Genomic DNA, 13,014 nt, shown 5'->3' with positions numbered 1-13,014 from the left:
AAAATAATACATTTAAATTCAGTTATTTTACTCGATAATCGAAAATAATATGCATTACCTTATGGTTATGAAATATATAACATATTTTTGGGATGAATTGCTTGCAAAAATACTGTATAATAATATATGCAGTTACCAAGATATAAAATGACTTATATAAAGTCATATATAAGATATATATAAGATATAAAAGTCCTACCTATTTTAAATGACTGCGAGCATACCCTCTCATCTAATTCTCCTTTTCCTCTCTTTCTGAAGCATCTGTGAGCGCCCACTACGTTCCGACGGTGTGTAACGGAAGAGAGATTGTCGACTCCACCACTTCCTCTCTGTGACCCCGCCCCTTCCTCCAGACTCCTGCTCCTTAGCGACTGTTAGCCAATCAGCACACATTGTGCTCTGCCCAAGAACTAGGTCTGCCTACAGTGTGTAGAAAGTGTGTATGATTATTCTGATGACTATTAAATTATTTTTAGGGCTTGTTGTAAATATTAACTGACATTGTTGTAGAGAAACAAAAGAACAAAAAAATCCTTTATAGAGAGATTTTGGAAACTTTTGTTTTGATAGCTTTATTATGTATGTTGTAAACGGCCATGATGTGATGATGTAAAACGCAAACCAGTTTTCGATTGGGCCACAGTAGAGACTGACAGACACGGCTCCGCCTGCAATACTGGACACTGGAATTTGTGGTCGTTTTCTTTTGTAGGCCTCATTGTAATAACCTAAACTGTATGTATTTCTATGTTGTACATTTTGTACAGAATCTTAACCGATGGTTTTAACAGCACAAGTCGACAGTATTAGAGTCTACGCTGGTCATGAGGTCCAGAGCAGGAAAACCATCGAGTGAGCGCTCGCGCCTCAAACTTCACGTCGTCTCATCACAGGCAGTGGCTTGACGCCAGAGGTTACAATACCATTTTAGTACACTGTCATGACATCTGAAAGCATATTACATTAACTGCATCTCATAAGCGTTGCGTTCCGATTGGCTGTGATGCATGTTTATGTTGCAGCACAGATATGCAGTGCTACGAGATGTTATATATGTTTACATTGCCTGTGACGAGAAGCCTTCAGGGACGGAAAGTCTGGAAGATGAGCATGTGAGGTACTTTGAGTCTTACGAAGTTGACGTATACCTCTTTTCCACCATCGTGGTGCCGTTGCTGCCGCCGTCCCACACTGAATAAAAGGTGATTCACCAAAAAACAGGTCCACACCTACACCTTAAACCTGTTTGAGACAAAGCAAGAAACCGTATTGTCAGAGGTCAAACAATAAGATAATGTCCTCACTAAATACACTTTTTAAAATGTATTAATTTCTATATTAATATATTTTAAAATCTGATTTATTCCTGTGATGCCAAAGCTGAATTTTCAGCATCAATAATCCAGTCTTCAGTGTCACATGATCTTTCAGAAATCATTCTAATATGCTGATTTGCTGCTTAAGAAACATTTCTTATCAATTTTAATACCAGTTGCTGCTTACCCCAACTCTGGCACCGGCACCATTTCAGTGAAAAACTGGTTATAATCGGTCGCGTTTCTGATGTGTGAAATGCTTTGTGATGCAGTGAATGTAAAATGTATTCTGTTGTTCGATATTGGCTTGTTGTGCCTTATCATTTGTCCTATAGTTTTAATACGAGAGGTTCCTCAGAGCCTTTGGGCAGGAGGGGACCAGGCCATTTTTTTACAGACGTCTTTTTTTACATTTCAGAAGTTTTATACATTTCTATGTTTTTCTGTTGGAAGAGAGAGGGACGCTCGGGTTCTTCGACAAGCTGAAGATTGAGGAGAGCTAAAATGTTAAACGTTTGCTTGTTTTTAGTTTGCGGCCGTCACACGGCCCCAAGGGATTCTGTACAATATCACGTTACCTAATGCAAGTGTCAAACTGTATCATGTCATTGTAGGATCATCCATTCTTGGCCCGTCATGAAGAGACATAGTAAACAAACATGTAACAGTAACCTAGAAATGCTAAAGCTCTCAACATTCATAATTCATCAGCATGGCAGCAAAGGAAATCATTTGTGTGTCAGTTAACAGTACCAGGAGGTGAACATGCACAGAAAAAACTAGAAAATCGGATGACAGAAAAACATAACCAATCAGTGACAGATTTAGTCTTCCAACGGAGACAGACTTGCTCACAGAATCGCAAGAGATGTAGTGCAACTGTTACACAAACGCATACAATCAATAAGCAGCTGAGCCCATATAAACTATATGCTTCCTTATTTTATTCCCTTTTGGCCCACTAATTAATGATTACTACTGGTGAAAAAAAAACTTAATCTTAAGTAAATGTCGTTAGGCAACTCAAATCTAGAGTTTGTGCCTGGCAAATAATTAAATGTTCTAAACGCTCAATCAGCTAACATTGAAGTAGGGAATCAAGTCATATCTACAGATCACAAAACCACTCAGAACATCCTAGAAACCAAGGAACTGCACAGTAAAATTCTAAAAGCCACCAAGAACACCTTAGCAACTGTAAATCAATGCACTGGAGACCACTCAGAACTCCCTGCATAGTAGCATGCTAGAAAACCAATCAGAACACCTTAGCAACTGTATAGCAACATTAAAAACAACAACAACAAAAACACTCAGAACACCCGAGCAACTGCATAACAACATGATAAAAACCATTTAGAACACCTTAAGAACTACTTAGCAATGCCCTGGAAACACCCACAACATCCTAGCAACAGCACAGTAACACATTAAAAACCACCCACAACATCTTTGCAACTGCATAGCAACACCCTGGAAACTAACCACAGCACCCTAACATTCTAAAAAAACACCCAGAACATCTTAACAGCTGCATAGCAACACCCTGGAAACTAACCACAGCACCCTAACATTCTAAAAAAACACCCAGAACATCTTAACAGCCTTATAGCAACACCCTGGAAACCAACCACAACACCCTAACACTCTAAAAACCACCCAGAACATCTTAACAGCTGCATAGCAACACCCTGGAAACCAACCACATCCTAGCAACAGCACAGTAACATTCTGAAAACCACCCACAACATCTTCACAACTGCATGGCAACACCCTGGAAACCAACCACATCCTAGCAACAGCACAGTAACATTCTAAAAACCACCCACAACATCTTCACAACTGCATGGCAACACCCTGGAAACCAACCACATCCTAGCAACAGCACAGTAACATTCTAAAAACCACCCACAACATCTTCACAACTGCATGGCAACACCCTGGAAACCAACCACATCCTAGCAACAGCAGAGTAACATTCTAAAAAACACCCACAACATCTTCACAACTGCATGGCAACACCCTGGAAACCAACCACATCCTAGCAAAAGCACAGTAACATTCTTTAAAAAAAAAATAATCACCCAGAACACCTTTGTAATTGCATAGCGACACCCTGGAAACCAACCACATCCTAGCAACAGCAGAGTAACATTCTAAAAAACACCCACAACATCTTCACAACTGCATGGCAACACCCTGGAAACCAACCACATCCTAGCAAAAGCACAGTAACATTCTTTAAAAAAAAAAGTAATCACCCAGAACACCTTTGTAATTGCATAGCGACACCCTGGAAACCAACCACATCCTAGCAACAGCACAGTAACATTCTAAAAACCACCCACAACATTTTCACAACTGCATAGCAACACCCTGGAAACCAACCACTACACCCTAACATTCTAAAAAAACACCCAGAACATCTTCACAACTGCATAGCAACACCTTGTAAACCTCCCACAACACCCTAAAAACACAGTAACATTCTAAAAACCACCCACAGCATCTTCACAACTGCATAGCAACACCCTGGAAACCAACCACTATAGCCTAACATTCTAAACACCACCCAGAACATCTTTTCAACTGCATAGCAACATCCTGGAAACCAACCACATCCTAACAACAGCACAGCAACATTCTAAAACCACCTAGAACATCTTCGCAACCTCATAGCAACACCCTAGAATCCAACTACATCTTAGCAACAGCACAGTAACATTCTAAAAACCACCCAGAACATCTTCGCAACTGCATAGTAACACCCTGGAAACCGGTACTGTGGTGGTCACTTTTATGCAGGCAAGATCAATAAATCTTTACAATATTTTGCTCTTTGTATAAATTAACAATGATAGAACTACAAGACAAAGTTCAATGTGAGGACAGCAGATGTAGGCTACATTTGAAACAAAAAAGTTAATAAGTCAGCATGAGTGTAGAGAGATAAACAACATGCGGTTATGTAAAGCAGTTTGTTGCCCCATAAACTCCAGCACCACACTCAGCAACTCAATGCTTTTGTGGTGAGGCTTACAGTACGACTCCCAAAATCTGCACACATCCTCTTTCTGCACGTTAAGTTGCTAGGGGTCCTCGTTCCAGCCTTAGCCTCTTTATGAATGTTTTTGAGAGAAGAAAAAGTCAAATGTGGCGGTTTCGTCTGAGTGGCTTAGAAACGGTTTAGGAGGGAGCCGAGACTGCAGTCTGCGCAGAAACACAAATGGAGAGCGAGCCTCCCTCACCCACTGCAGCAATTTCATTTCAGAGTGGGGATCGAGGGTCTTACTGCAAAAGCAGCCGGGTGTGTCTAAACGCGTCGCTGCGTGGGAAAGTTTTAAGCAAACTTTCATAGATCTGTTCATGTTTGACATAAATCTTCACACCATGGCAGTATACAGATGTCAGCCTTGTTTGCAGTGCTAAATACGGTTAGGTTCATAAACAGTCTGGTTTTGAAAGAAGTGACAACCGTCCGTATCCTGACTACACTTACAGGTGTCACATCTGAATTCAACATCAAGTTCAGTTGATGTGTGAGCAAAACTACAGACATTAAATAGCAGAGTGTGTACTTTGTAGGCAGAGAGCAAAACAGAAATCCTGTTAAAGGAACAGTTCACCCAAAAAAATGAAAATTTGCTGAAAATATACTCATCAGGCCATCTGAGATCTAGATGAGTTTGTTTGTTCTTCAGAACAGATTTAGAGAAATTTAGCATTACATCACTTGCTCACCAATGGATGGAAGTGAATGGGTGCCGTCAGAATGGGAGTCCAAACAGCTGATAGAAAACATCACAAGTAATCTACACAACTCCAGTCCATCAATTAACATCTTGTGCATCGAAAAGTTGCATGTTTGTAAAAAATGAATCAATCACAGAGGTGTTTTTAACTTCAGACTGCTGCTTCAGGCCAAAATATCAGTCCATGATCAATTTAAAAGGACAGCATTTTTACTGGAGAAGGCATTATTATGAATTATAGACATAATGATGGATTTGTTTCTTACAAACACACAGCTTTTTTGCTTACGATGTTAAGTGAGGGTCTGGAGTGGTGTGGATTATTGTGATGTTGTCAGCTGTTTGGACTCTCATTCTGACGGCACCCATTCACTGCAGAGGATCCACTGCTAAGCAAGTAATGCTAAATTTCTCAGAGTCTGTTCAAAGGAAAACCAACTCATCTACATCCTGAATAACCTGAGGGTGAGTAGATTTTCAGCAAACTTTCATTTTTCATGAACTATTTCTAAGTGTCTGGGCAGACGAGGTAATTGAGAAAAAAGAGATTTTTGACTTAATATCTACAGTAAAGGCAGCAGGAGTTGCCAAAAATGGTTTGGATTCATTTAACTAAATCAAAATAATACAAAGTCTTGATGTTTACTGTGGTTATCCATCATTTATGGTTACAGGTACGACTCAAGACCAGGCCTGAACAGAATCTGGAGACTTTCCCCCACATTTTCTGTGCTTTTCTGAAAAGAAAAATCTGTTAAACGGAGCTGAGATTATCAATTCAGCCAAAATACTTATTAAATATAATTTAGGTAGGTTCCAATATTGTGAAAATCAATTAAATTGATTCTGTGCAGGCCTGAAAGTTCCAGAAAATGGATTGATTTTGTTTTCTGTTGTATGTACAGGACAATTTAGTGTCACATCTGTTAGTAAATACAGTACAGTTGTCAATCCCAAATACTGAATGTGTGACTAGACACTTTCTCAGTCTGTTTTTCTGAAACAGCATGTTTGTTGGATGTACCAGGAACAATATGGGGTGGTTTTGAATTTGTATGTAAGGCTTAAACAGACTAAAACCCCTCCTTCAGATCTGTAAAAGAGTTACAAATGTGTGGGACGTGTACTTGGGGAAGGCACTGAACTTTTCGTTTTGAACACAAAGCAATAGAACAGTACCCATGGTGCAGTGTGCAATAAAAAAGGACATTATGACATCATAATAAACAAACTAAACGATGAATTGTATGTGTTATTCCTCATGTCGAGGTTGTGGGGTAACTGAATATTTATCAAAACACATTGACGTACCTTCCCGAGACTTTCTGTCACTGTAACTGTGATGGATTTATGTGTCTCACAAAGACGAGTCAGGTTAGCATTTCCTTACCGAGAAAGAAAAAAAAACTTCTCCGGGTGTTCTCTCTCCCACTAAATTATTCTGCTGACATCCAATCAGCTGGCTTCTGGCTTTCTAAAGAGGACGAAGCAGCAGAGATTATGAGCGGGGAAAATGGAATGCAATTTTTGCCAGGGATTTTCTGGCCAGAATAATACATCGGAAGTGCTGAAGTGCTGAAGCCTTTGAAAACTCTTCCTTTTATCAGCCACACGAGTTCGTTTGAGGAGAGAGAGAGAGAGGACAGGTGAGAGAACGGCATGAATGAGAGCGTTAAAGTGATGGCTGAGGGATAGAGATAGTGCGGGAGTTTTTTGGTGAATTGTGCACATCACACTTCGTCCTCGGTGGAATTCTAATGGCTGTGGCACCGAGTCGAGGCTTTTATGGGAGATATCAGAACCGCTGCACTTTTCCAGGTTAGACACGACCTCCTCCACCTACAACCACAATATTTCTGAAGCCCCGAGAGACGAGGAGGCGCAGGAATGAGTGAGAGTCAGGCTAAAAGATAGCGAGATGTGACATTCAGAACGATAATGAGGACAGCTAAACCTATAAAGCTTTTGCTACACCGCTGCAGCCTTACTTAAAGCGATAGTTCACCCAAAAATGACAACTCTGTGATCACACTCACCGTTATGTTGATCTAAACCTGCATGATGTTACTTTTCCTGTGGAACTCAAAAAGAATCGTAACTCGTCATATTAAATCCACCTTATTTTCGGTGAATGTGCGAGACTTCCGGTTCATTAGCCGCTGCAGGGAAATGAGAATTATTAAGTGCAGTAAACGGTAAAACTGTTTGCACTACAAACCAAATGTTCATAATTAAGATAATACATTCAAATAATATGTGACCGTGGATCACAAAACCAGTGGTAAGGGTCATTTTTTCAAAATTGAGATTTATACATCATATGAAAGCTGAATAAATAAGCTTTTCATTGATGTATAGTTTGTTAGGATAGGACAATATTTGGCCGAGATGCTACTATTTAAATATCAGGAATCTGAGGGTGCAAAAAAATCAAAATATTGAGAAAATCGCCTTTAAAGTTCTTCAAATAATGTTCTTAACAATGTATATTACTAATCAAAAATTAAGTTTTCATACATTTACAGTAGGAATTTTACAAAATATCTTAATGGAACATGATCTTTACTTAATTTCCTAATGATTTTTGCCTTAAAAGAAAAATCAATAATTTTGACCCATACAGTGTATTTTTGGCTATTGCTACAAATAAACCCCAGCGACTTAAGACTGGTTTTGTGGTCCAGGGTCCCATATGGTAAGACACACTGGTTTGCAATATCAAGCAGCAAAACCAGCTAAAAATAGCTGGAAGCCAATGACACTGGAAGCCAGACACATTAAATTTACAAAAGGCCCACTCTTACGGGAAAAATATAGTGGATAGTCCATACACAATGGACCAAAAAAGATAAGATTATGAGATTAAAGTCATACTATTTTGAGAATAAAGCCAAAATATTATGAGAATAAAGTTGAAATATTTTGAAAATATAATTGAAATTACGCCCCTCCTCTATAAGCGCTATCTTTTACAGTTAACTTAGCTACAAAATAAATAAATAAAAAAAATTAAAAAGAACACAGAACATTTCACACACCATTTACACATGGTAGGGAGCAGGTGTACATTTATTTTAATAACAATTTAAAAATATGAACACTTTTATGAATTCGATAGTTTACGAAAGAATGGCTTTACGGACGATTTACACAAAAATTCGTTCTGATTTGTGAACTGCTCTGTTTTATGAATGAGGCCCACTATGTCTATTACTAATGTGGCGTGACAGACTGCTGTATTCATCTCAGTTCAAGACAAACAAGTGTTTGTATTTCGCTATAAAACTGACAGATTTTGATAGCTAGTTTGTTTTATATTAAAAGTAGTAAAAGCACAAAGCATACTGCTATTATTGGGTGGCTGGTGCACTACAAATAGGCCTAATGAATGCAATCGCAGATATGAAATATTATTTCCAAGCATACTGTCCCTGCAAGTATAACATGGTATGATATAGCATGGTATGATTTCTGCTAATAATCCCACATAAATTCAAATCAATTTCGGTGGCTTCCCAGTGCTCCCAATCCAGGCCATTTGCATGTGCCGGCTATACTCTCAAAATATTATAACTTTAATTGCTACGATTTAATTCTCGTAATTTGGACTTTAATCTTTTTTTAACGTGGCTCTAAAATGCTGACATACAAAATTATGAGCTTAAAGTGAGGGGAAAAAAATTGAGTTGGACATAAAATCTCAAACCTGATGTGATGCAGTTAATAGCATCAAATTTGATTTGAGAAAAGATGATTCAGTAAATATGGACTTACAGTGACGTATACTGACTGCGAGACAATGAAATAAAAATATATGGACCACTTTTATGGTTTGTTGTTGTATTTCTTACCTGCTTATTTTATTAGCTGTCTTGCTGAACTTTTTCATTAATTTTAAAATAATTAAAAATTTGTAAGACAACTCAAATGTACAATATTACAAGATCTAAATGGAAGGGAAAAAAAACCTGGCTGTTGGCCACTTTTATGGTGTTTTCCAAAAGAAAACCAGATTCACAATTACAATATGCAACTAGAAGAAAAGATACATTTAAGAATAGCATAAATAAATAAATAACAACCATACAAATCTCTCATGAGGGAATGAACTATTAATACCATGAAGTACTGCAAATTACATAATTAGCCATGACATCACAATAGGCATAATTCCTATAAAAAATAGCAGAGAACAAATGTTCAATATTTTGTTTATTGAAATAACCCTAAAACAAAATAAAATAAATAAGCCCCAAGAAGATGTAGCTTACAGTGAATTTATAACAGTTAGCTTTTTAACAGTTAGAGTAATTTACAACAGCTTCAAATGTGGCTCAACCAATCAGAATGAAGGACCAGAACTATCTGTTTTATAACAAATATTAGGTGAAACATTTTAATTTAAAAAAAAAAGAAAGAAAAGAAATGTTATCTTTGCAACTAACAGAAATAAAATTAGTTTAATTTGAAAAAAAAAAAAAAAAAAAAAAGCTAAATACAACCGCTGACTACTCCAAAGCATCCCATTTAAGGGTTATTTAAAAATTATTACTTTAGTTTAATTAATTAATCTTTTTTTTTTCTACATAAATTGTCCATATTGGTTGAAGTTCTTGACACAATTGAGAGTGCAAACAATCATTTATTATACACAATATCAAAAACAAATCATATCAAGAACTGACATCAGTTGGACACAGTAACTGGTTCATTTCACTGTAAACACACATACACACAAAAATGAGAAAAAAAAATCATGGAATTACTGTGATTAATATCGCCTACAGTATATCTAACACTTCAGAGCAGTAGTGGACCAAACAAAACAACTAAATCCCAGCGGCACAGTAAACCGTAGGTTTACACCTCAATCCAAAATCGATACGGGTCTCAGCAGATCATTTCCCCAGATTTCATGTCGATGGGTCTTAAAATTTCATGACTAAAACCCCATCGGCAGTTCACTAAGTTCTTTAATTAGACTGCAAATGTTTCATCACCTCAGTCTGCAGTCGCTGTTCTGAAGGAATACTTTGCTCCTGAAATCTCCTGTGTTTGTCTTGGTACTGTAAGCCAGAATGACACAGAGGTATGTCAAAAAATCATAAAAATAGCTGTTCAGAAATGACTCCTTCTTTGCCGTAATCTCTTTATTCATAGACTTTATTCATGTCATATTTCATTTGGAATGTCACCGTCACAGTCAAATAGGTTACTTAACTAAAAAGAAAAACAGCCTATTTTGGCCGCACTTGAACAGAACACACTTTACATGGCTTTCCAGTGCTGTTTAGCTGGGATTGGAAGCGTCTGTCAGTAAAGCTTAACGTCTGAGTGTATTTGTGTGTTCACCCTGACCCTTGGCTACATTCGCTCTGACAAGCTAGGGCTCGTGTAAAGTCGTGGCTGTCGCTCCAAAAAGCTTCTGGAGAAACCCGGGCACTGGAGAGGGAGGGAATTTTCACGCATTTACAACACACATACACAACTGCATAGTGACAAATCTCTACAGAAATATTCATACAAGCACATCCGTCCGTGTTCCTGAGGCGTCGCAGGCTTGTTTAACCCAGATTCCTTCCTCGGGCACTTGTGCCCTTGTTTTCTTAAGGCCACTGCGTGTGATATCAAAGAGAAAGGGATGAATGGAAGTCTTCCTTTTCGCTCTTCTTCTATCCCCACACAGACTTCTCTGTATTGGAGAATTTCAGTTGGACGGCTTCACCGCTCTTCTTGTTGCCCTAGAAACAGGAACACGGTTTTGAAAACGCAGCCGAAACGGGAACAAATCACTGAACGCGGGCGCGACAAATGTACACAAACAGAGTGCGGAATCGGCCTCTTCGTCAAGGTCGGCTCCCTTTGAAAAGCCTGCCCCGTGAAGGCCAAGGACTGTCGGCGGACACCGCGTGTTACCAGGACAACCAGCGTGCAAATCAAACAGCGAGTTGCGGTAAGCTAGGTCTGTTAAACAGAAAGACAAATGACCTGCAACTACCTCTGTATGGCACAGATTTCTAGAATGCTGTTATTCACATAAGTTTAGTTATGAAACCTAGTTGCCTCCATAGACAGTATTTTAATGCGTCGCCGGCACACTCCCTACGCAAATGCTGTTGTAAAAGGTAGCCAACAATAATATCCTGCATTTTAAAATCTCTTTTTGGCAAGCACAGCAAAAAATCCATTCAAGATGGCAGATCCCTTGAGCTGAGAGAAATGTTGCCTAAAATTTACATATTTCATTCAGTACTGAAAGGTTTCCATTCTAAGTTAATATTGCACTTTTACCCTGTATTTGCGTGTTGATTCTTATTAGCTTAATATTTTGTGCCATTAGCTTAGCAACGTGATAAATTTCCCACAAGCAGTGCTATCCTGTGTGGTGTGAGTCAACCTAATATTATAATAGAGCCTATTTACTATGAATACACGTTTCTGGTCTTATTGCGAATGATGCATGTGTACATTTTTCCAAATTAAAAAATTTGTCTTTTTGTATTTCTTTAACGGTGTCGCAATAACTTTCTCTACCATTGGAACGGTTTCACGACAAAATAAATAAATAAATAAATAATAAATTAATCATTAAAAAAACTAAATTGTTAACCCTCAAAAACCCAAGCACTGAAATTCATGCTGAATTCCCCCCCCCACCTTTTAATGTGTCATTAGGACATCTTTAGTTATAAAAACTGTACAATTTCGTTTTGGCAAAAATTGCATCTGTATAATTTGAAAAATTTCCTTGAAAAAGTCAGAATTGCGAGAGAAAAAAAAAAAAAGTCCAAATTGTGAGATAATTGTGAGTTATTAAGTGAGAATTGTGAGATATTAAAAAAATAAATAAATAAAATTCTGAGAAAATATCAGTCTTTTTTTGGACTTTCTAACCAGTAATGCCAGACGTACGCTAATGATCATATTTGTGTGATAATTTAGACCTCTGTACAATGTTCCATCAATAATGAATAATGTACGATAATTTCAGAATTTGGTGAAACTTCAAATGATGGTTGTTGTAATCATAGAGCTTCTATATTCACTGATCTAGCGGTGGATCCTACATCTGCTGTTCTCTGCTTTTAAGCCAACAAGCACTATTTTACTCCAAATTTTTTACTCCAACATCTGGCAACACACAGACTTCTGATGACAGTGTCTCAGAGGTGGATTTTGGACCTTCCCACTTACTTAGTTATTTATCTGTTGTGGTAAGTTGCTGGTCTAGAAAAATAGGTATATTCTGTACGTTTGACTTGTGTACAATAATTTTCTTCCAAAAATAATAATCCCGAGCTTCTGGCACGATACTTGGACATTTCCAGTCTGGCAACACTGTTTCTAACTCTATTCTAACTCAATTTATCTCTCACAATTTTAAGAAAAAAGTCAGAATTGCGAGAAAAAAAAAAGTCAGAATTGTGAGATATAAACTCGACATTGCGAGAAAAAAAAAAGTCAGAATTGTGAGATTTAAAGTAATAAACTTGCAAGTATATAGTCTGACTTTAAAACACAAAATTGTCAGTTATTAAGTGAGAATTGTAAGATATAAACTCGCAATATAAACTTGAGAAAAAAAGTCCAATTTGCTAGACATAAACTCATAATTGAGTAAAAAGGCTGAATTGCAAGATATAAACTAGGAATTGTGAGAGAAAAAAAAAAGTCAGAATTGCGAATTTGTCATGCAATTGCAAGGAAAAAAAAGTCAGAATTGCAAAAAAAAAACTGAGTTGCAAGATATAAACTCGCATTTGCAAGAAAAAAGTCAGAATTGCGAGATATAAACTGATGAACTTGCAATTGCAAGAAATAAAGTTAGAATTGCGAGTTTGTATCAATTGTGAAAAAAAAAAGAGTCAGAATTGTGAGATAAAAAGATGCGGTTACCTATTTTTTTTTTTTAATTCAGCAGTGGAAATGTGCTTTCATAGAAT

General features: G+C 37.5%; 2 protein-coding genes across 3 annotated transcripts in view; one reads left to right on the top strand and one right to left on the bottom strand.

The window, feature by feature from the left end:
• The window catches only part of grm3 (glutamate receptor, metabotropic 3), a 52,235-nt gene extending 45,921 nt beyond the window's left edge, over positions 1 to 6,314 (top strand). Inside the window, exon 6 of the mRNA XM_051135650.1 lies at positions 262 to 6,314. Within this exon, the coding sequence (XP_050991607.1) occupies positions 262 to 338 (77 nt within the window). The 3' untranslated portion in view covers positions 339 to 6,314. The remainder of the gene's footprint in view (positions 1 to 261) is intronic.
• elapor2a (endosome-lysosome associated apoptosis and autophagy regulator family member 2a) overlaps positions 1,145 to 13,014 on the bottom strand; it is a 32,305-nt gene continuing 20,435 nt past the window's right edge. The window contains exon 22 of one of the 2 annotated variants that reach the window (XM_051135645.1): positions 1,145 to 1,245. In XM_051135645.1, the coding sequence (XP_050991602.1) occupies positions 1,240 to 1,245 (6 nt within the window). In that variant the 3' untranslated portion in view covers positions 1,145 to 1,239. Of the gene's footprint in view, positions 1,246 to 9,266; positions 10,813 to 13,014 lie in introns of those variants that run through there. The other variant, XM_051135644.1, reaches the window with a different exon arrangement.

This window comes from Labeo rohita, chromosome 18 (assembly GCF_022985175.1).
Source record: "Labeo rohita strain BAU-BD-2019 chromosome 18, IGBB_LRoh.1.0, whole genome shotgun sequence".
Classification (NCBI taxonomy): Eukaryota; Metazoa; Chordata; class Actinopteri; order Cypriniformes; family Cyprinidae; genus Labeo; species Labeo rohita.
Note: the sequence above shows the minus strand (reverse complement) of the source record. Positions and strands in the feature narration are given on the sequence as shown.